Genomic DNA, 24,009 nt, shown 5'->3' with positions numbered 1-24,009 from the left:
GTCTTGTTCATGTTGAGACTCAGATTGTTGTACTTACACTATTTTGCAATACTCACTGTATGCCGACTTGATCATTGTTGTTGATGAGGCCAACCAGTATAGTGTCACCATCGAACAGTGATGCAGTTTGAGCTGAGTCTCAGAGAGCAGTTGTGAGTCAGCAGTGTGGACAGCAGCAGACTGGGCACACAGCTCTCAGGGGTGGGTGAAAGTGTACCGGTGTTCAGTGTGATGGACCTTGAGATGTTGCTGCCAACTCGTACTAACTGGGATCTTTCTGTCAAGAAGTCCAAGGTCCTGTTACAGAGAGGGTTTTCAGTCCCAATAAGGACAGTTTACCCACCTGCCTCTGAGGAGTGATTGTGTTAAACGCTGAGCTGAACAACATCCTGACGTACGAGGCACTGATTACTACATAGGTGGAACAGGACAGAGTGGAGGACCAAGGCTATGCCATCATCAGTGGACTGAACTTTAGGTATCTTATTTGATAGAGATTTATCTGTCTGGGGATTAGGTTGCTTCCGGTGTTTTCTTAGAATCTCCAAGAAATAACGGACACTGATGTAAACAACTCTGGGAGAAATGTGTCAGTGCCTTCATCTGCTTTGAATGTTTTTGTCTAACAAACATGGAAATATTGCTGGTATGGGTGGGAGTGAAGATTAGCACACAGCAGGCAGCAAACTGACTGAGAGCTAAGAACCAACCAACCTAATGATAATCAATCTGCTCACTTTCCAGTCGCTGTATTTGTAAGGGTGGAAATACTGGCTGGGAGTGTGGGACTGCGGCTATAGGAGCTGATGTCATATGATGAAACGGAAATACGGTTTAGATTTTGCAATCGTGATGGAGATGTTTGTTACTGTCCTACCCCCTCAGTGTAATATTTACATGGGAAAATCCTTTATTCTCAGTTCCCTGTACATCTTCATTTCGGATTCTTTACTTAAAAATTTAAATAGATTTAAAACTGCCTTCACTCAAAACGATTACGTGCACAATTTCTTTGAAGGAGGTCGACAGAAGAAAAGAAAGCTCCACGTGGGTTGTGGACTAAACAAATGAAGCCAAGAATAATAAACGTAAAACTCCTGCCCTTGAGTAGGATAAAGTTGCCAGTTCCAGCTGGATGAATTCCTCATGTTTTGAAATTGTAACTCCTTGTCTCTAACTGTCCCACTGCCAAATTCTTATCATAGCAAAACACACAAAAATACTGGAGGAACTCAGAAGGTCAGGCAGCATCCGTGGAAATAAACAGTAGACGGAATGGAAAAAGGGTCTCGGCCCGAACCATTGATTAATCATTTCCATGGGTGCCTGACCTGCTGATTTCATCTATCATTCTGTGTGTTTCATTTTGGATTTCCAACATCTACTGAATCTCTTGTCTTAACAATTCTTACCATTGTTGCCCATTTTCAAAATGCACTACCCTCAAGGCCCAATCAAAGAGTTAATACAATTTTTGCAGAATGCAATTCAACTACCCTGCTTTATCCATTTACAAAATTTTGCAACTGAACTGACAAACAGTATCAAATATTTTTTTTCAACGAAAACTCAAACATTTTACTGCCTCTCTGCCTGGCATCCCTTAGCATAGTAAGGCTGTAAATCTAGATGAAATATCACTACTGCGCACCAAGATTGCTTTAAATTGTTTTTAAATGAAAGGTCATCATTATTTTTCTCCTACACAAAAACATGAATTAAACTGTGAAATGTTAAAATAGAAAGAAGTAATAATTATTCAACTACCTGCAGTGAATGAGTTTTAAAAACATCATGACTAGAGGTTTGGATCGTTTCTTTTTCAGTATATGGTTTCAATAGGGGCACATCTTGCCCTTGAGAAGAGTGGTGAGTTGCTGCTTTAATCTGCTGCAGTCCTTCTGCTGAAACTGCTGCCCGCACAGTGCTGCTGGGTCGAGTGCTCCGGTATTTAGACCCGATGCCAGTCAAGAAGAGGCGATATATTTCAAGTTAGGATGGAAGTGAAGAAAGTAAGTTAGCTTTATTTGTCATATGTACATTGAAATATACAGTGAAATACATCATCTGTGTTAATGACCAACATGGTCCGAGGATGTGCTGGGGGATGACCTCAAATGTCCCAGTGCTTCTGGCTCTACAACTTATACACCCTAACCCGGATGTCTTTGGAATGTGGGAGGAAACCGGAGCACCCAGAGGAAAACCATGGCGTCACAGGGAGAATATACTAACTCTTTAGTAGTGGGACTGAAGCCCTATTGCTGGCGCTGTAAAGCATTGTACTAACCGCTGCAGTACTGTGCCGCACTGTGTGACTTGGAGGGGGACCAGCAGGTAGTGGTCTTCCAGTGTTCCTGCTATCTTTGTCCTTCTTGGTGGCAAAGGTCATGGGTTTGGAAGGTGCAGTTGGAGTGGCCTGTGCAAGTGGCATTTTGTAGATTGTACACATTGTACCACTGCACACTTATGACAGAGGGACTGGATATTTAGGGGAGTGGATAGGGTGTTAATCAAGTGGCTGCTTTCTCTTGGATAGTTGAGCCTTTGAAGAGTTGTGGGCACAGGCAAATAGAGGTTATTTTATTGTGCTTCTCATTTGTGTCTTGCTGACGATGGAATGATTTTGATGGTGTTGGGAGGTGAGTCATTGTCCCAGATAGCCCTCTTACTTGGTCTCGTACCTGCCCCAGATAACCCTCCTACTTGGTCTTGTACCTGGCTGTCCAGTTCAGATTCAGCTTCATTTATAAATGATGATCGATCACGCGTACATCGAAACATACAGTGAAATGCGTCATTTGCTTTAATAACCAGCACACCTAAGGATGTCCTGGGGGCAGCCCGCAAGTGTTGCCACATATTCTGGTCCCTACACAGTATGCCCGCAATGCTTGGCAGAACATCACTGAACTCAACAAAGCAACTGAACAACAGCAGCAAAAATAAATCCCACTACTCTCTCCCAGGAGAAGCTGGCTTCCAGTAGGAAACCAAAATATGTACGCCTGGCTGAACTGCCTTTCCCACATGCATGCCAAGCCCCACTATCCTTGATGGAGATGTTCTTGGAGTCTCCTCTGTTTTCCCTTTAAACATCCATGAGTAAGTATGTAGGAGTTAACTGTTTTCAGCAGATTCATTAATTGTGAGATCATTTAGAGCTGTCTATTGCATTGTGGTTCTGTTGATTAGCACACCTTTAATCCTGGAGTATAACTTCACCCAGCTGGTGCCTATCATTTTTAGCCGTGCCCTTGGCTGGATAGTGATGATCCAGTGAGAGATATGCCAGGTCATGAAATTAAAGACTAAGGTGGCATACATTTTTGCTGCCAGTGTTGGTCCACAGTGGCCTGTTTCTGAGCTGTCTGACCTCTTCATCGACAATTCCATTTAGCATGTTTGATGAACAGGTCCTTGATGTAAAGGCAAGACTTTGCCTGCAAAAGTGACCACCGCAAGTCACCTGCAGCGGTCAGTTGTTCCAACTCTGCCATGGATAGATACATCTAATGCAGCTACATTGGCAGATGTGGTAACTTACTAAATGGCTAATATTCCGGCTCTGAAATCATGGCAGTTCTAAATACTAATATGCTGCTAGGGATGATTTATAGGTCTAGATAATTGCACCACAGGGGTTTTCTGTGAGACTTATGCTGTTCAGGTAGGGGAAATACAAAGGCCCGATGCACATCTCTCTGTACAAGTGTATAATGAGGTACCAACCTCCCAGGGCTGCCCTGCAGGTTTCTGGGATTGATGATTAATGAACAGAATGCAGGGAATAAAATCATTTAAAATTGTATTGATGTTTTTCTTTCCTTTCTTTAATATCTATTAGACATAAAAACATTTGAAATTGAAAAGTCAACTATTACTAAATTGATCATCCGGAGCCAGTTCAACTCCTAATCAGTTGAGGGGTGCTGTGATCACTGACAATGTTAAGGGATAATGACAGATTCTAGAAGGTAAACAATTCAAGGCACGCCATTGTACAGTGAGTTGCCCAGCAGTAAATCATCAAGAAACAGCAACACTTTCTGGGAGTTCCCAAACTGGGGTCCACAGACCCCTTAGTTAATGGTAGGAGTCCATGGCATTAAAAAAGTTTGGGATCCCCTGCTTTATATAATTGGGATGTAGTCCTGTGTAATTGGACCCTACACTGGGGGGCATAGTAGTGTACTGGTTAGCACAATGCTTTACAGTCCACGCAAACCAGGTTCAATTCCCGCTGCTCTCTGTAAGGAGTTTGTATGTTCTCGCCGTGACTGCGTCTGTTTCCTCTGGGTGCTCCATTTTCCTTCCACAGTTCAAAGACGTACCAGTTGGTAGGTTAATTGGTCATTGTAAATTACCCCCGATTAGGCTAGGATTAAATCGGGAGATTGCTAGGCGATGTGGCTCAAAGGGCCGGAAGGGCCTATTCCACGCTGCATCCCAATAAATAAAAATAAATAAAACTGATCTTATCATAGATCGGTAATACAAGGTTTAGAAAGAAAGATTTGTGTTTTTCACAGCACTTTTCACTCTCGGTGTACATCAAGGCCAAAAGGCTTATTTTTATGCTGTGCACCTCTGTGATTCTAAGACCCGCGCTGATTAAAATGAGAATAATTGCCTATCTCTTTCTAGATTAGGTAAAGCTTTCTGGTGTACCTCTGAGAGGCAGGCGTTTATAAAGGCTTGTGATTTCATACTATTTATATGGACAGTCTCATTCCAGTCTGTTTTGGGAGGAAAGATGCAGTGTGGATTTCCTGGTATTTAATACCATATCATCCATGGAAATCTTTCTGTGTGCTATCAAAAAGACAAATACTCAGCCATCGATATCTCCAGCAGTTAGCTCTTATTGTTGGTTAAAATCAAATGACCAGTGCCCCCAGTGAAGATTTTCATAAAAAGGAAAATTACAAAATGATATCTCACAATCATGGCTAATACCTTCTACGGATTTAATTTCAGACTAGACTGCCAAATAACATGTAAAGTCACAAAAGCAACAGACAAATACAACATTCTAGCCTGGAAATTGAAATTCCAGCCCCGTGGCATTGTGTAACAAGTCAGCATGTACCCTTACGATTGTGTTTCTTTGTGAGGAGTGTTCCATTTGGTAATTTAAAATTGGAACACATACGCTTCCCCACAACATATTATTACATTCATACTTAGGAGTATGAAGGCCTGCCGGCTGCGTTTTTACTGTGGCTCCAATTACAGGCAGAGTGGAAGTAGAAATGAGAGTTATAATGAGGCAAGGAAATGCGAGCCTGCCACTATCACCCCGCCCCCCCCCCCACCTGGGATTCGTAAAACATGCATAAGCTATTTAAGGAGTTGGGGAGAAATTTCTTTACTCAAAGTGGCTAGAACTCAGTGCTGCTTGGATAAACTGAGGTAAATTGCACAATTTCTGCTTAAGTGGAAGTTCAATGTAGGGAATAGGGAGAAGGAAGAATAGGGCAGGAATGGTAAAAAGCACTCAAAGGTTACTCAGAATTACATAAACACCACTTAGTGAGCCACTCCGTGCCAGTATTTATTCTCCACACTAGCCAGCTTGCACCCCATCTCACCTTGTCCTGTCCTTCTTTCTCCAGTGCAGTATAAATCATGCCCTGGTGATAATAATGTCTAGTGGCCCACATTTATGTTATAAATTTCTTGTAACTTGGAGTTGCCTATATTTCTAACTTCAACCTGCGACATTCATTTGACTTCCAGCTGAAGTTGTCTACAGCTGCCACTGAGACTCGAGTTATTTTAGCTAGGGGAAATATCCAGTGGCCCTAAAGAATTTAAAACAAAATCTCTTAGATTCCAAAATAGATTTGCTTTACACTTAATCGTTGTGGTGTCAGGTGGTGATTCGGACCAAGAACGTTTGTAAAAGAGCAAGAGTTAATTTTTTTCCAAGTTCTACGTACCTTTAATTCAGCTCTACATATAAATATGTAGGTGAAATTGTTCATAAGTACTTGAACAGCCAGGAATTCAGAAATTAACAATACATTAATTATACATTAAAAATACTGCATTTTATCGAACCAAAACTCTTGACAATGATATTGAGAGTTGAATGAGTATAATTCACGCTGGATTTGGTAATTTCCTATCAGGAGATGCAATGCGAGCTAGATCATTTTCATCAACAGGGGATTACGTTGACAGCATTTCTGTTAAAAGATTATTATTATTAGCAGTAGATTAGTTGGGGTGAGGGCAGCAGGTGTGTTATGATCAGATTCAATCATTCTCTGGATTAAGAATAATCAGTGAAACCCCCTACTCCAGGAGAAAACCCTGAAACTGATCAAAAGGTATTCAGCCATGGAAAGAACTGGACTTTGCGCACACTGACAGCCAAAGGCTTGTTATTGAAAAGGGACTCACGACGAAGGATAGGATGAGAGCTGGCAAGACTTCTGCTCTAGACTCTATGCACACAGATGAGTTTACAGTTACACAATATGATAAGTTGCTACCAAAATCACAATACATTGTACAAGAGTGACATTAGGAGGGACATAGATACCGCTGCAGAGGGCAGTCTCCTATGCTTTGCTTTCAAGACACTTGAGAAAAGCCAGTAAGATAACAGTTTTCTCTGCTGATGCATTCAACAACATGATTGACCGAACAATATTTTACACTATTTGTTTGCTGTTTTTTTTAAAAAAACATCTTTGAGTTCACAAACAGGCATATGAATATGATGGCTGAGTCAGCTTGGAGCAATTTGGAACTGATGGACCCTAGCTATATTGCCAGTTCTGCATTAATCCCTGATTGCGGGATAAGTGCAGATCTCTGAACAAAGTGCTTTTGTAAAAGCAAGTACTACACTGACCACTACCCAAGTACTTGGAAATCTGGCTGTTGTTTGGTGATATGGTGCGTGTCTAAAGTTATTAGGTGATCTATTGCAATTGCAGCAAAAGGCGTCTACCCCAATTTGGCTGGACACAAGCACATGATCCAGTCTGACCTTCCCTGTGCTGCACTAGAGCTAATGCAAGTGCCAGTGTCATTTTTCAGAAGAGATGTAACCTAAGGCTCTGAACTTAAAGGTGGTGGTAAATGTTCTGATGAAATCAATGCCAAGAATAACAGGGGAGATCTCTCTGGCAGCCTGGTTAATACTTTATCTCACAGCCAACATCAGTAAAGTAAAACCACCTAGCCATTGTGTTGCTAAATCTGGGAGCATGCTGTTTACAAACTGCTGCATTGCAACTGGATCTTTTTAATACTGTTCCCTGCTGCACATCCAGTACTGCTAGCTCTGTAGGAAAAACAACTGGGGATTTTTTTGCATAAAAATATAAAGTTAGTGATTAATCTTGCTCAAATATCAATAAACTGGAACAAAAGAACCGCAGCTGCTGGAAATCTGAAATGAAACCAGAACACTGACTCTGTTGCTCTTTCCACAAGTGCTGGCTGACCTTCTGAATGTTTCTGGCATTTTCTGTTTTCACATCAAAGATTGGAGAGAGAGAACCCGGGGGATGATGGAGCCTGATTTTTTTTTTGTTTTCTCTTTACACAACTTATTTTTAGATTATCTACTCTTTAATCATTTATTTTGATAACCTTTCTCGGTTTATTCAGACACTTGTGATTCTATAACACGCCCTCTGTTTATGGAGATGGTAACTTGTACTGAACCCCAATAATCAGAAGACTTCTCAGCATCTTAAAATCGAGGAACAGAACCACCAACAGTACAACTTTGGTGTATTGGGTACATCTCCCTCAGGTAAATCATAACAAAATCGTGTCAAAACCTCGCACCACCTCAACAGTCAGTATGTTTTCCTTCTTTCCATTTGATTCTCCCTCTCTTATCAAAAACCATCATATTCTTTATCACACTATAAACCAGAGGAACTATATGAAGTAATAAAGACAAGGTAAAGTATCAAGGCACTTAACAGAAAACTGGGCACAAATTACAAGACGCAAACAACATGTGATTGTCTAAATTCCTTGGACGTGTTGTTGCCCTGAAACAGATTGTAATTATAGACACCACAAAAACATGAATCACTACTTTTGAAATAAAGATCGACATCTTCAAGCAGATGTATGCAGTACACTCCATTTGCAAGCCTTCATGCAGTGCCTGTTTTTAATCTCAGACCAATTCAACTTTAGTTATGTAGATGTTTCACTTTGTATCATCCTTAAAAACTCTACGACTGTGTGTAGGGGAATTGGTGACGAACCAGTGAGATGTTAAGTGTGCTAGAGATAAGTTGGGGGTGACACTGTTTCACTGCATGCTATAGAGAGGTGTGCAAATATTCATGTACTGCAGTGCTTGCATTGGACTGTTGGAGTAACACAGTATAAAACATAACACTTAACACTGAGACAAGGAATATTTGAGATTAACCTGTTATTGCACCAATCCATATTCTTTCCACTTTACCACAGTGACTATACTTCTAAAAAGTACTTCATTGGCTGCGAAGTGCTCTGGGCTATCCTGAGGTCACGAAAGGTGCAATATATATGCAGAGTTTTTTTTATTAGCTGGCTCTTATCTCTCATTTACCGGCTTTGTTGAGTTTCAGGCATGCATTAATGTCAGGTCCAGTGTATTCTTTGCTCTGCTAATTCTCCCTGTGCAGCAGTTCCATTGGTGCTGGTTAATGTTACCTTCCAATATCTTCCTCAAGCGGCTACCCTTTGGAGATGAGCAAGCCTCATCAGACACAACCCACTTCAGACGAGGTCGGATCAAAATACCTGATAAGAAGGCATTCATTAATTTGTTATTCCACTCTAGCCCAAAGGATGGTAAATCGATTATGATAAATACTGATAAACCAAGTTTCACACGAGCTGAGGCACTAGTCCCATAGGCATCACTGAACTTTATCGATGTTCATGAATTTTTTTCCCCCTATTTTCCTCAGTAAGTTCTGGAAACTGTTACGGTGTGCACCATCCTGAGTTCAATTCTGTCCATTTTGCCTCAGTGCACCGTTGCAGGATTAATTAGATGGGAGAGTGCACTGACTCTGAACGTCCAGGTCTGTCATCCACTGCTGTAGGACAACCAGTGATCCCTCAGTAAGCTTGTTCCCAGATGCATGCTGCGATGCCACCGTTATGAATTTCTGCTGGAATGACGGGTTGGTGATTCTCTAATTAACTGGCCACTGTTTAAGATTATTCCACCTTTGTCATTATTATTTTGCTTTTGCTGATGTACAAGGTGGTTAGCATTTCATTCCCCTTATGCCTGTCTTATTGGGCCAATAGAGGGCTTTTCTGTTACTCCGACCTTTTTGAATATTTCTTTAGAATCCTGTGGGTCACCTGTGGGCATGCCCTACTGGCTAAATGGGTTTAGCCGCATCAGCCACTCGACTCAGTCGATCCAGTCACTAGTGGAGTAAAATGGTAGTTTAGAAAGCTGCAGAGCCTATACACAGTAAGCCAGCTTGGAGTACAAAATAATTTAAGAAAAATAAATATGGATTATCTTCAACAGTTAAGATCTTGCTGTGATCCTTCAGTCTGCCTTTTCAGGTTGTGCCTTGGCGATGTTGCTGCTAATTGTTTTAGCAAATCGAGACCCATATGGGTGACCCCTTGACTCCTGATGAAGCATTGCTAAACATCGGCACCACTCACCCGGCAGCCTGCCAGAAGCCTGTGCCCGCTGTGCAGACTATGGCTCAAACCCATTGTGTTAGACGACAATGGGAGAGTCTGAGGACACTGAGCCAACGGACCCGCAGTCAGATTTCTTTCTGGGCACCGTTAAGAGTCTCTTATCCTCGAACTCTTCCACGGCATTTGGTTTGTGTCTCCCATTCTGCCCCTGTGCTTCCTTGGCTGGCTCGATGAACGCCACGCGCCGGTCCACAGCCGCTTTATCCGCAGAGATGTCGTGGATGGAGCTGGCGCTCAGCATGGACGAGTGAATGCTTTCTTCCTGCTGGCTTCTCTGTTTGTCGGCACTGTTCCTGCACCGGCACCGGCACGGCGTGAGGTACAAGTAGATGAGAACCAGAACCACACTGGCAACACACCCGACCAGTGTGGTGTACGCGGTATTCAGTGTCTCGTGCATCGCGCTTGCTGTGGAATTGTGCACCCTCAGCTGCACGTGGATCGTCTCGTTGAACTGGCTGCTGCTGGCCAGGCAGGTGTAGGTCCCCGAGTTCTCTGGCCGCAGGTTGCTGAGCTGCAGGTTGCCGTCCGGTAGCATCTTGAGACTCTGGTTGTCGTGGCCAGCCTCGATGGTCTTGTTGTCTGGCGTCACCCACACCTTCATCATGTTCCTTAACCTGGTGTCGCAGTGCATCGTCAGGGTGCCCTCCAAGAAGGCCTCCACCTCCGAATCCACAATGGTGCTGCAGTTCATGTACTGTTCTTGCAAGTCAAACAGCTTGATGGACACCTTGTGGTTTAAAGGCAGGACACACTTGTATTCATTCCTGAAGTCCACAGCAGAACTGAAGTGCCTAGTATACCACTGGTTGACCATAAGGTACAAGCTACAATCACAGATCAATGGATTATTGTGTAAGTACAGACCGTTTTTAAGATATGCAGGTAGATTTTTGAGCTCCTGAATGGGAAGGGACTTTATCTTATTATTAGACACATCCAAAAGTTCCAGTTCGGGCAACCTGGTACTTTCTTCCACCAACTCCTGTGGAAATCGAGTGATCAGATTCTGACTCAGGTACAACTTCTGAAGCCTGTCCAGGCCTTCGAAGGCCGTCCGGTCAATCTGAGAGATCTGGTTATTGTAGAGCAGAAGGACCTCCAGCTCTTCCAGCCCGTGGAAGTGCAGTTCTTCGAGAGTTCTCAGCTTGTTGGAGGACAGGTCAAGGTACCTCAGATGCGGCACCTCCGTGAAAGCTTCCTCCGATGTAAAGAACAAGCCATTGTTGCTGAGGAGCAGGGTGTGGAGTCTGTCGAGACGGACCGTGGTCCACTCGGCTCTCAAGCGCGTCACACTGTTGTAGCTAAGGTCCAGGACCGCTGTGTATTCGGGGAGAGAGGTAGGGATGTTAACCAGTCCCTTTTTAGAGCAGCTGACGATGTTACTGGCGCAAAGGCACTCGGAGTGACATTTCAGAGCAGACACGTTCACAGTTCGGTGGCCACACAGCGTCAGGAAAAGCAGAACAGGCAGGTAGGAAAATACGTAGTTGTATCCTCTAGTCAGGTAGAACTCCAGCAGGCAGCTTATCCACATGGCTAGGCTGTAGGAACTGGTCATCGAGTGTGCCAGAGTAGATCAGGATTTACGCCACACAAGGGAGAGTCATTGGCTGGAGAGAGGCATTGCTGGCACGGGGAGCTTGCTTCTGGAGCCGTAAATAATTGAACATCGTGCAGAGAGCAAGTGGGAACTGGCATTGTGCCACAGTTCCTCCACATTTACCAATAAAAGTCCCCCTTGGGGTTTCAACCATGCCTGATATTTAACTCATTGCAGCCCAGTTTCGGGGATAAACACGGAAAGTTTTTACTTACTGGTTGCAAAAATAAATATTCTGATTGCTTCTCCTGAAGGAGGTTCCTTTCGTTGGACATCAGAGGTGGTTTCACGGCACTAGGTTAATCACCTTCCAGCCAGGTCCCTTTTAAATGCGGATCAACATTTCAATATTGCGGCAACAGCAGGGGCAATAACAGCCCCTCAAGCGTCTCACGACGTCTTCACCATCTTTTAAACAAAAATAAAGCAAAGACGAATATATGTGTCTTAGATGGGATGGAAGGACGATGGTTTGCAACGGGAGGCGGCAGCAGGAAGCAAAGACTTCTTCGGATGGTTGGCAGCAAGGGAGCGAGTGCGGGCACCAGGAAACCCCTGCCAGCAAACCAGACCGCAACAGAAATCCGACAGAGACTCCAGCGGACGATCCCAGGTTGAGAATGCGGTGCTTCCCTCTTCTGAGCTCCTCATTCAGCTCTCTGCGCACTCGGCTCTCCGCAAGTGACAAGATTGTTTATTTCTCTCCTCTTCGCTCTATCCCGATTGGAGGAGAGAAACATCCATCAGGGGAAGCCGCAGCTTCGCCGTCCCATTGGCCAATCTCGCTGTAGCCTGCCATCCAATTAGTGCAACCTTTAGTTAACCCATTGAATGACTGGTTTATTGCCCAAGTGACTGCAGTACTCTCACCATCTTTGCAATGTCCACGAAAGAGAAAAAAAAAACACAATCATTTAGAGGTTTCGATCAATAAACGTATTTCGTTAGCTCTCCCTTCCCCATAATATCTTTAACTGCAGTATTTTTGCTAATTTCCTCTTTAATTAAAAGGAATTTTAAACCCCCTTGAAGATTGCAGTGTTGAAATCTGATTAGAAAGTTATAAACTTCTTAACTGGATTGAAAGACCAGTCATCGAAGAGTGGATATTAAAATTGTCCCCGATGTAATTGAGCACCAAGTGGCTTTTTGTAATTAGTCAATATTACTAGAAATGTTATTGCAACAAAATTAAAAAGAAGAGCTGTGGATGTTGCAAATCTGAAACTGAAGCAGAAAATGCTGGAGGGACTCGTGCAGTGTCGGTGAAAAGAAAGGAGAGTTAATGTTTTGGGTAAAGAGAGAAAATTAATTCAGCTTTCAGTTGCAGAGAAGGCGGGGGAATGGGTAGATAGGGCATAAGGAATATCCATGGAGAGGTCAAGTTTAGCCGTTTGGTGTGGAGCGATCAGTGGGTTAATAGTAACTGATGGGGAGTAATAATTCAAATGAAGGAGTGCAAAATGCTATGGAAGTTCAACTTTTTTGCAAATGCATAGGAAATCAGTCTGTGCCAATAGACAGATTAAAACTGAACCAATATCTCAGATGCCTGATTTACAAGAGAAACATCCAACTTTGACTAGAAATGTTCAGATCGAGAAAGCAAGTTACCCCCATTCGCAGACTTCACTGTTGAGTCTGGAAGACTGTGAAGATGACGTACTCTTCCTCAAGAGGCTGGTCCTCTTTGTAATATTGCATGAAGCCACAAATAGATAGGTTAAAGTGGGAATGGAGTGAAAAATTAAAATATCATAGCATTTCTCTTTAAATACTTTTAAAGTGTGACCAACCCAGACAAAATGCTGGAGGAACTCAGCAGGCCTGGCAGCATCTATGGAAAAAAGCAGTCAATGTTTCGAGCCAACACCCTTCGGCAGGACTGGAGAAAAAAAAACTGAGGAGTAAATTTGAAAGGGGAGGGATGTGGCAATTTGATTAATAGTTCAAAGCCTTTCCTCAAATCATAGTGATGTACAACACAGAAACAGACCCCACCAAGTTCTCTCCACCCGCAAATCACAAATCCCCCTTTAATTCCTTTGCTCATTCTCACCATATTCTCATCAAATACTGCTCTGAAGAGAGGTTCTGATCTCAGTCTGACCCAACCATCTTCTCTTTTCATCTCAGTGGCATCACTCACCATTACTCCCATTGTCCTTGACCTGTGTGTTGACCTTGTTTCTCTTCCTAAGTTACAGCTGCATCTGATTTTTGTTCCTGATTTTTCTCTTTTCCTCTTCTATTCTGTATGAAAATCTGACAGTTGCAGTGGAAATTGAAATAAAAGGTTTCAATTTATATCGTGGCTTTCACCTTGTTAGATGCTGAAACTGACTGGGACAACCAAATGATGTGTACTCATTTTTGTAGTGAACATAGCAGCCAATATATATGCTGCAATATCACATGAACACAAAGGGTTAAATGACAACACTACTTGCTTTAGCTGTTTATTCTGGGACACTGGATGTTGTGGAATCTTTTATGCCCATTTTGGAAGAGATATTGTGCCTTGATTTAAATTCTTGTCTGAAAGAAATCATCTCCAACAATGCGGCATCCCTTAGTTCTACAATGGAGCCGGAAGGCTTGAATTTGTTTCCAAGAAATTAGTGCAGTCCTACTCTTAGCCACTCTGAGAATGCTTGGATGCAGACTTTGACAGTGGCACAATTCTGTGGTGAGGGACAGATGGTAGAGTTCGGTGGCTAGAGTTAAATTTACATGATACAATATAGATTTAGAAGTAGATGGAGGTTTCTGCATGGAACAAATATTAGATAAGAAAGTGCAGAGTCAGTTTTATTATGTATCTAAACTTTGCTAAAGATGTTTGATACAACATTGTTGAATGAGATTTATTGTATGCTATCACTGGATTAGGAGTTTAGAATCAGCTTTACTCTTCATCTAACCCATTCTGTAACTGTCCTAGCCATATAGATCAGAAAGTTTAAAAGCAGATTAATTCAGTGTCTAATACATGCTGTACCTATTCTAGAAATATTTCCTGGAAGAAGATGATACTTAGTTTGCATTGTATCTGCCTTAAGAGTGTTTGAAGGGAATAAAGGAGACGTATCAATATCTAATCTTCCATGGGACATTACTGTAGGTCTCAATCCTGTCCATCCTCCCTGTATCTTTATCCTCTTTAAATTGATATGTTGCATTTTAATTTAGTGCTTCTGATGGTCTCAAATCTCCTCACTTTATTCAGCCTTGCTTTCATAATGCCATCTGTAAGTTTCAAAACTGCTGCTGATAGCTTTCTTTCTATTTTATCTCATCTTCTCCCTGCTCACATCTGCCCTGGTGTGTGTGTGTGTATGTGTGAGTGTGTGTGTATACGCGCCGCAGTCTTGTAACTCTAAGATAGTTAGTTTTAAAGTGGAGATTAGATTAACTGTTGTTCTTAATTAATGATATTGTTTACTCATATGATTGTTGAGAAAGACTGGAATAATCAGGAAATGAGACATCAAATCCCACATTAGCGCTTTGAGACTTTGACTTCAGATATCGTTATTGTTTCATGAAGTGTAGCCATCAAACTGCAAATACTGTATTGGAAAAAAATATGTTCTTATTTTTTGATGTCTGTTCCCAGTCTGAGTTCTCTAGATTCCAATATCTGCAATCTCTTGACTCTTCCTGGATAATTAAGTGACTGTTCTACAATCCTAACAAAGTTGATGAACAGGTGAATTAATGGCACAAGTAAAACTAAATAGATGTGATCTTATAGTTGTTATTTAGAGGTGGTTGAATTAAATATTCCAGGATATTTAACTTCAAAAGAAACAAGCAAAGTAGAGAAGGAAGTAGGAAGCTTTCATAATTAGAACAGTTGAGAAAAAAAAGGATATTAACTTGGAGAATGGAGAAATATAATACTTTTAGGTGGTGGTGCTAAGAAACTGTGAGAGCCAGAAAGCACTGATAAGCCATAATAGCAATATTGTGCATAGTATGCACCAGGAAGTTAAAAAAGATAATACACCGATCTACATGTACACAGGAAACACTAAATTAGCAACCAGGGTCGATATTTTATATCAGTATATTGAAAAACTGATGAAGAAACAAGCTATTTTAAATCTAGTATTGTTCAATGGGAAAGAGTTAACCAACAACCTGAATTAAGGGCTCTTTAGGGAAGAGTGATCAAACTAAAGAATTTTATAGAAAGTTGGAAATTGAAACACTTCAATTGAAAATCTTTAGTGTAAACAAGTAAGAAGTGTGACCTAGCTGTGGTAGACCAGGTATATATGTCAATAGTGTGCTGGTTATTGTTATTCCAAAAAAAAAGATACATTAATACACATGCAAAAAAATCCAAAAAATAATACCTATGTCATGGTGCTGTTTATTGACTATAGCTCAGCATGTAACACCATCATTACTACAGCACTGATCGAAAAGCTACATAACCTGGGCTTGTTGCGGGAAGACCACAATAAGTGTGGATTGGTAATAGCATCTAGCTGACAATCAACTTTGTCACACCTCAGAGATGTGTGCTTAGTCCCCTGCTCTACTCTTTCTACACCCATGACAGTGTGGCTAGACATGGCGCAAATGCCATCTATGAATTTGCTGATGATACATCCATTGTTGGCAGAATCGGAGATGGAGCCAAAAGGGCACACAGGAGCGAGATACACCAGATAGTTGAGTGGTGTTGCAGCAACAACTTGGCACTCAAAGTCTGTAAGACCAAAGAACTGACTGTGGACTTCAGAAAGGGTAGGACAAGGGAACATAAACTAATTCTCATAGAGGGATCTGAAGTAGAGAGAGTGAGCAATTTGACGTTCCTCGCAGTCACTATCTCTGAGGAACTAACCTGGTCCCAACATATCGATGAAGCTATAAAGATGGCTGCTATATCTCATTAGGAATTTGAGGAGGTTTGATTTGTCACCTGAAAGACTCAAAGACTTCTACAGATGTACCATGGAGAGTATTCTGACAGGCTGTATCACTAAGTTGGTATGGTGGGGGGGGGGGCGGGTGGTGGTGTGGAGCTACTGTATTAGATCGAAGTAAGCTGCAGAGAGTTGTAAAATTAGTCTGGTCCATCATGGATACTAACCTCTGTAACATCCAAGACATCTTCAAGGAGCGGTGCCTCAGAAAGGCCACTTTTATCATTAAGGGTTTCCACCACCCAGGACATGCCCTCTTATCATTGTTACCATCAGGAAGAAGGTAGAGAAGCCTGAAATCACACACTCAGCGATTCAGGAACAGCTTCTTCCCCTCTGCCATCCAATTTCTAAATGGGCATTGAACCCATGAACACTACCTCACTAGTTTTTTATTTCTGGTTTTCCACTACTTATAATAATTTAACTATTTAATATAAATGCAGTATAAACTTACTGTACTTCAGTCTTTTTCTCTACATTTATCATGTATTGTACTGTTGGCTCGTAGTTAACAAATTTCATGACATATGTCAGTGTAATGCCCTGGGAAAGGTTTTACTGCTAATGTAATGCTTGTTCTGTAGCAGCAGTATTTGAGTTATGACTAGAGATAACGGGGGCTTAGGAATGTTCCGCCATCCAATGAAGGGAGTGTTTTTTTCTTGTTGTGTGCCTGAGAGCAAGTTGTTCGATGTCCTTTGATACGATGCCAGAATGGAGAGGTCGTAGACTGCAGGACAGGGTGGACTTGGAATTGGGCCGGGAGTCGACACTGCCCAGGGGGGCGGGGGGAAATCGATGAAGGACTGGTGGATGACAAACTGTGAGCTCCAACGTGCACGTTAGACTGTTTCATTAAAATGGGCCTTTTTCTTTTTGTCTTCTTCACTCACCCTACAGTCAAATTAAGAATTATAAAGCTCAATCATTTAATTGCATACGGTGTTATTTCGTGGTGCTGATTTGTAACAGGGTAACACATCACACAGCCTCCACACAAATGAGGTTTCACAAGTTTGGTGGGGCCATAGACCGTCTTCCCTTAGACTAATGCCACCGGCCAACCTGAGGGTTACACCAGTGATATTAAACCTGATTCCGATTCTGACATTGTTTACAGCAAATATACACTCAGTGGCCACTTAATTACGTACAAGAGGTACCTAATTATGTGACCACCGAGAGTATTTCTGTATGTTCGTGGACTTCTGTTGCTGTAGCCCATTCACTTCAAGGTGCGATGAGTTGTGCATTCAGAGATGCTGTTCTGCACTCCACTGTTGTAATGCGTTGTTACTGTTGCCTTCCTGTCAGCTTGAAATAGCCTGGCCATTCTCCCCGACCTTTCTCATTAACAAAGTGTTTTCGCTCACAGAATTGCTGCTCACTGGATCTTTTTTCTGTTGTCTCATGCACCATTCTCTGTAAACTCTAGAGACAGTTGTGTATGAGAATTCCAGGAGATCAGCAGTATCTGAAATACTCAAATCACCTCCTTGGGCACCAATAATCATTCCATCAAATACACTTAGATCACATACCTTCCCCATTCTGATGTTTGGTCTGAATTGCAACTGAATCTCATGACCATGTCTGCATGTTTTTTACTATCACGTTGCATTGCTGTAACGTGATTGACTAATTAGATATTTGCATGAACGCGCCTCTGCACAGGTGTACCTAATAAAGTGGTCACCAAGTGTACATCTAAGTTCAAAGTTAATTTATTACCAGAGTATGTATGCAGTATACAACCCTGAGATTTGTCTTCCCACAGACAGCCATGAAACAATGTAAGAAAACTATGTAACCTGTTCAAAGAAAAACATCAAAAGCCCAACACGCAAAAGAAGAAGAACAAATTGCGCACACGGCAAAAGAAGAGTGAAAAGCGCAGAATTTAAAACACCATTCCAGGAGTCATTTTACCAGTCCAGGCATATTCAGTTCAGTTCAGCTAGCACTGTGTCGTTTGTTAACGTCAGGCTGCAGAGCCAGCTGACCCCGATCAAAATCGCACAAAATAGCAACAGAAATGGAGAGACCAGAAAGCAGAAACACACCATAATGTGAACTACAGAGTTCAACCCACAAACCACGTCAGGTAAACCCTGTCCAAGACTCAGGACTCCAGCACTATCCTCTGGCAGCATTGAGCATCAGGGAGAGAGAGGGAGATAGAGAGAGGGGGAGGGAGAGACAGAGAGAAGGAGAGGCAGAGGAGGGAGGGAGAGGGAGAGAGAAAGAAAGAAAGAAGGAAAGAAAGAAAGAAAGAAAAGAAATGGAATCGATTATGGTCTCCAAACTTCTTGAAACCTCACCAAATTCCCTCGGAGACAGCAAAGTGCCAGATCACTCAATCAGCCTGAAAACACACCACCAAAATGTAGATCACAGGCTCCAACTATAGCAGAATCACACTTGAAAGAGAAAAGTACTTTCATGAACCATCTGAACGATGTCACCCTTGGTTGTGCTGTTCACTGGCGCCATCTTCCCCAGAATTAATATTTCTTTAAGACTCAAAATTCCAGTGCAAAATGTGGTACAACCATAGATAACAAGAGAAGTTAAAGTTTGTTTGTTTGTCGAAAGAAAGTTTCATAATATTGCCAAAATGACCAGTAAGCCTGAGGTCTGGAAAATTTCAGAATTCAGCAAGTAAGGATCCTTGAAGGGGAAAGATAAAGTAGAACACAGGGATAATTTAGAGAGAAACATCAAAGCAGACTGTCAAAGTTCATGTACATCTGTGAAATGGCAAGAAAATGATAGATTGTAGAATGCAGTATTCGAAACCTCAAGGTTTCTGGGTTTTTTGCAGGATAGTGATGACTAGCAATGATCTCACTCAAAGGCAGAGCAGGCATTAGGAGCTGAAGGGTTAACTCTTGCTTCTGCTTGTTGTGTACTTAGTTGCTCTCACAGTACCGACTCATATTAAAATCACTTATTGCTCATTAGCACATTATAGACATATCTTTAGGACGATTAGTGAAGGAGCAGAAAATGACCGTTCACAAGAGCAAATTTTAAACTCTTCCTAACCCTATTAGATACTCTTTGAGTTTTGTTCATTAACTGTATGTTAACTTTAGAGTGCAGTTTTATTGCATTGTTGGAAAGGCACAATCTTTCTACTAATTGGCATAGCTGAGGAAACAGTTTCTCATAGCCAAATAAGGAAAGGAAAAAGAATGCCAATTAGAGGAAGTGCTCTCTAGATATTTGAGAAGTTGGGAGATGGTAAGTGTTATAGAAATTCAGCAATTAATTAATTTTGCTGATCAAAGACCGCTCACTGTAGTCTTATTTATTCCCACTTATTTTCAGCACTACAGATACAGCATCTGTTGATGACCCAGCAGCATCTGGGAGACTGATTTCCACTTACGTCTGAAGCCTTGCTATGGCCTAGAATCTGGATATGGTTAAAAGTGGCAAAGAGTATGTGCGGAGAATTCCAGTGAGGGAGCAGAGATGCTGTGGGAATTTCACTTAACAAGAAGTTAAGTCTTCAGCCTCTTTGTTCTTTTGCACAGCATTGCCTGTCTCATTACATCCCTTTCCCTGTAGCTTTCCTCCTTGTACTTCGCAGGAGTAGGTGGCTTGGTACTTTACTACTAGGAATTTTGCTCTACTCATACCTGAGTTTGTTATAGAGGGATAGTGATGGAGTATTGCCATTGTACAACAGATTCTTTATTATGCTACTACCAGGTGTTACGTATCCCGTAACTGGGTTGCCAAACCAGCAGAAATGGAACACTCGTTGGAGTCTGTGATTACTAGGAACTAATAAAGTTTTATTAATGAAATAAGTAATACAGTACACTAGCTGCAAGGATATAAATGTAACAGGTTAGCAATGATAGTATACACATATACACAGAAACAGGGTAATAGGAATCAACCAAGCTCTATCGCAGTCTAGGGGTAAAGTGATCAGTCTTAAGGTGAAGCAGAGTTCTGTTCAGTCTAGTGCAGTTCGAAGTAATCGCTGTTGTTGTACTGTTGGGGAAAGAGAGAGAAAAAGAGAGAGAGAGAGAGAGATGCAGTTGGTTTCAGGCAAACCTTTCGATGCCTCCTGATCGAGCTGGGGTCACCAACTGTGACTCCTCCATTCCGGATGCGATCGTTCTTCCATGGTGAAGCCGGCACCAAGGCAAGGGCGGGCACACACCAGGTTCCCACTGATCGTACCTTTACACCCTGTGAGCCTCTGACCAATTCCCATGAACCGGTCCTCCAAACTCCCACCAACTTGTGGGGCACACTGCTCTTTCCAGGGTCTCGTGGCGTGTATGTCATGCCTTAGCAAACCCACTATTTTTATCCCCCTGATGGGGTATCACCTGTCCATCAAACTTCAAACAGTTCAGGTTCAAAGCAAACGGTCTGTGGCAGACATCAACATCTGAATTGTGTCTCTTTCTCGTTAATCTCTCTCTTCTCTCTTATTAGCATTTTGAATGTTTCTCCATTGTCTTTCCTTATCTCTTTCATTAGCATCATCCGTTCTGCAGCTCTGCTTGGCTTCACACATGACACAGGATAGCAGAAAACAATGTTAGACAGATCTTCATGATTTTTCATCAATTGCTACATTTCTCTGATGAAGTTATGCTTGTATCATGAGAAATCTCTGGGTACTTGAGGGAATAGGAGCCCTGAAATGGAAGTACAGGCAAAATTATCGCTGGTACATTCAGGGATTAGTGTCGAGCAGTGAATAAGTAGAACTATGTTCAAGAGATGGAACCTATCCTCTCTGGATGATACAGCCAAAGACAGAATAGGAATTAACCAATGTCAGGGCCCTTTGGGAAGTAATAGCACATGAGTGTGGATTAGAATTCACAACATGTAATAACTTGACTGCCTATCTGCATGGCCAAAAATGAACAAAAACAAAAAAAATGTTGAAAGCCCGAACATATCAGGCAGCATTGTTTAAAGGGAAACATTCCACACAGGTGCCCCTGAAATGCCTTTCTTCAACCTGAACAGTGGCTTCCCCTCTGAAACAGTGAACAAAGCCCTTGATTGCATCTCGTCAATTTCCATTATCTCTACTCTCATTTCTCCTCCTTTTTATTGGACGTCATTGAGGGCTTTTTCGAAAGGCGATGCCTACAAAAGGTGGCATCCATCATTAAGGATTCCCATCACCCAGGACATGCCCTCTTCTCATTGCTACCATCAAGGAGGAGGTACAGGAGCCTGAAGAGAGACACGCAATGTTTCAGGAACAACTTCTTCCCCTCCACCATCAGATTCCTGAATAGATAATGAACCCATGTACACTAACTCACTATTTTTTCTTGTCTCTTGCTCTCTTTTTACACTGTATTTAATTAAATTATTTGTAATATTATACATATATTGTAGCAGTTTATAGTTTTTTTTATTATTCTGCTGCCACAAAACGACAAATTTCATGACATTGGCCAGTGATGTTGAACATGATTCTGATTTTGAATGAACAGAACACTCTGATCCTTACTGACTTCTGCATTGAATGAATCATATCTGCCGTAATTTCCGCCTACTCCAACAAGATCCCACCGGGAAATACCTCCTCCTTTTTAACCCATCAAAGGGTTCACTTCTTCCACAACTCCTTATCCCACTCTTCTATCCCGACCAACCACTCCCCATATTATGGCACTTTTACATGGAACAACAGGAGATGTCACTCCTGACCTTTCTCCTCTTCCAGGGACCAAAACAGTCTTTCTAGGTAAGTCAGCAATTCACTTGCACATCTTTTGATCTCGTGTGCTCCATTTGATGATCATTATGTGGTCTCTGCCACATTGCAGAAACCAAATGCAGATTGAGTGGTTAGTTTGCAGAGCACCCATGTTCAGTCAATGGAGGTGATCCTGAGTTTCAACTCATCCCACTTCCATTCTAACCTGCCTTTCTGTTGCAATGGAGCCCAATATAAGCTTGATAAACAATATCTCATTTTCAATCGAGCGTCAGTATCATATTATGGGTGGAGGTGGTCCTTAATGATCAACGTCCTGGGTGATGGGCGCCCATCATTAAGGACCCCAGCATCTAGAAATGCCCTCTTCTCATTACTACCATCAGAGAGGAGGTACAGGAGCCTAAAGTCTTGCACTCTGTTTTTTTAGGAAGAGTTTCGGCCCGTCTGCCATCAGATTTCTGAATGGATCGTGAAGCCATGAGCACCACCTCATGATTTTTCTGCCTGCTTTTTTGCACAACTTATTTAATTTATATATATATATATATATATATATATCTTACTGTAATTTATAGTAAAATGTATTTATTGCACGTGGATAGCCAGAGGCTTTTTCCCCAGGGCCAAAATGCCAAACACGAGGGGGTATAGTTCTAAGGTGCTTGAAAGTGGGTACAAGGGGTAAGTCGGAAGTAAGTTTTTCACAGAGCGAATGGGGAGTGTGTGCAATGCACTGCCAGCGATGGTGGTGGAGGGGGATAGCAACAGGGTCTTTTAACAGACTCTTAGGTAGGTACATGGAGCTTAGAAAAATAAAGGGCTATGCAGTAGGGAAATTCTAGGCAGTTTCTAGAGTAGGTTACATGGTCAGCACAACAGTGTGGGCCGAAGGGCCTGTACTATAATGTGCTGTAGATTTCTATGTTCTGTACCACTTCCACATAACAGTGTTTCATGACACGTTAGTGATAAAAAACTAATCCGGTGGCATAGTAGCATAGTGGTTTAGCACAACGCTTTACAGTACAGGTGGCCTGGGTCCAATGCCCATTGCTGCCTGTAAGGAGTTTGTACGTTCTCTCTGTGTCCGCATGGGTTTCCTCCCACAGTCCAAAGACGTACTGGTTAGTAGGTTAATGAGTTATTGTAAATTGTCCCGTGATTAGGCCAAGATTAAATCAGGGGATTGCTGGCAGCACAGCTTGAAGGCCCTATCTCAATAAATAAATAAAATCCTGATTCTGAACGTTAAGTCATTGATACTTTCTATCTGTCTGCTTGTCATCACTGTCTCCTTCCATTAGTATAGTCTGTCTGATTGTCACATTTCATAACCTTGCTACGAGCAACATATACAAAAGACAATGAAACAGAGAATATAGAACAGTACTGCACAGTACAAGCCCTTCGGCCCATGATGTTGTGTCAATTTTTTAACCTACTCTAAGATCAACCTAACCCTTTCCTTCCACATAGCCATCCATCTTTTTTCATCCATGTGCCTAACAAAGAGTGTCTTGTCAGAAACGTAGAGAAGGCTTGACACAAAAGCAGAGCAGCAGATACGATTCAGCGATTAGCGATAACTTTAATAGTAATCTGCAAAGTAATATGCCATAAGGGGCCACAAAACAAGAGAGAACAGAGACCAAGTCCATTGGTAACAAGGTAACTGAAAGTTAGGAGTCACTGGTTGAGGTTGGCAGGTTTGATGAGTGAACATTGACTGTGGATAAGAGCTGGGTTTAAATAGGCTGCAGGTGATGAGCTGGAAGTGACTGGCAGGTGACTCCTGTTAGCTGTGTGGAGACCGGGAGGTACCTGTCGATGGAAGCCTGAAATCTCTTAAATATCCCTAATGTATCTGCCTCCACAATATGTTCCACACACTTACAACTCTGTGTGAAAAACCTACCTCTGACATCCCCATTATACTTTCTTCCAATCACCTTAAAAGTATGCCCTTGCCATCCTGGGGAAAAAGCCATTAGCTGTCCACTCTCTTTGCCTCATGATGTTATACACCTCTA

The 24,009-nt window shown here is 42.1% G+C and overlaps 2 protein-coding genes across 2 annotated transcripts in view; one reads left to right on the top strand and one right to left on the bottom strand.

The window, feature by feature from the left end:
- LOC134355487 (probable transmembrane reductase CYB561D1) overlaps window positions 1–24,009 on the top strand; it is a 131,365-nt gene that overhangs the window by 43,051 nt on the left and 64,305 nt on the right. The window lies entirely within an intron of this gene.
- amigo1 (adhesion molecule with Ig-like domain 1) lies at window positions 5,325–11,979 on the bottom strand. Its single transcript, XM_063065441.1, has one exon. The coding sequence runs from the start codon at window positions 11,270–11,272 to the stop codon at window positions 9,728–9,730; it is 1,545 nt and encodes a 514-aa protein (XP_062921511.1). The 5' UTR covers window positions 11,273–11,979; the 3' UTR covers window positions 5,325–9,727.

The sequence above is a fragment of the Mobula hypostoma genome, chromosome 13 (assembly GCF_963921235.1).
Source record: "Mobula hypostoma chromosome 13, sMobHyp1.1, whole genome shotgun sequence".
In the NCBI taxonomy this organism is placed as follows: domain Eukaryota; kingdom Metazoa; phylum Chordata; class Chondrichthyes; order Myliobatiformes; family Myliobatidae; genus Mobula; species Mobula hypostoma.
This window is presented reverse-complemented; position numbering and strand designations above follow the sequence as displayed.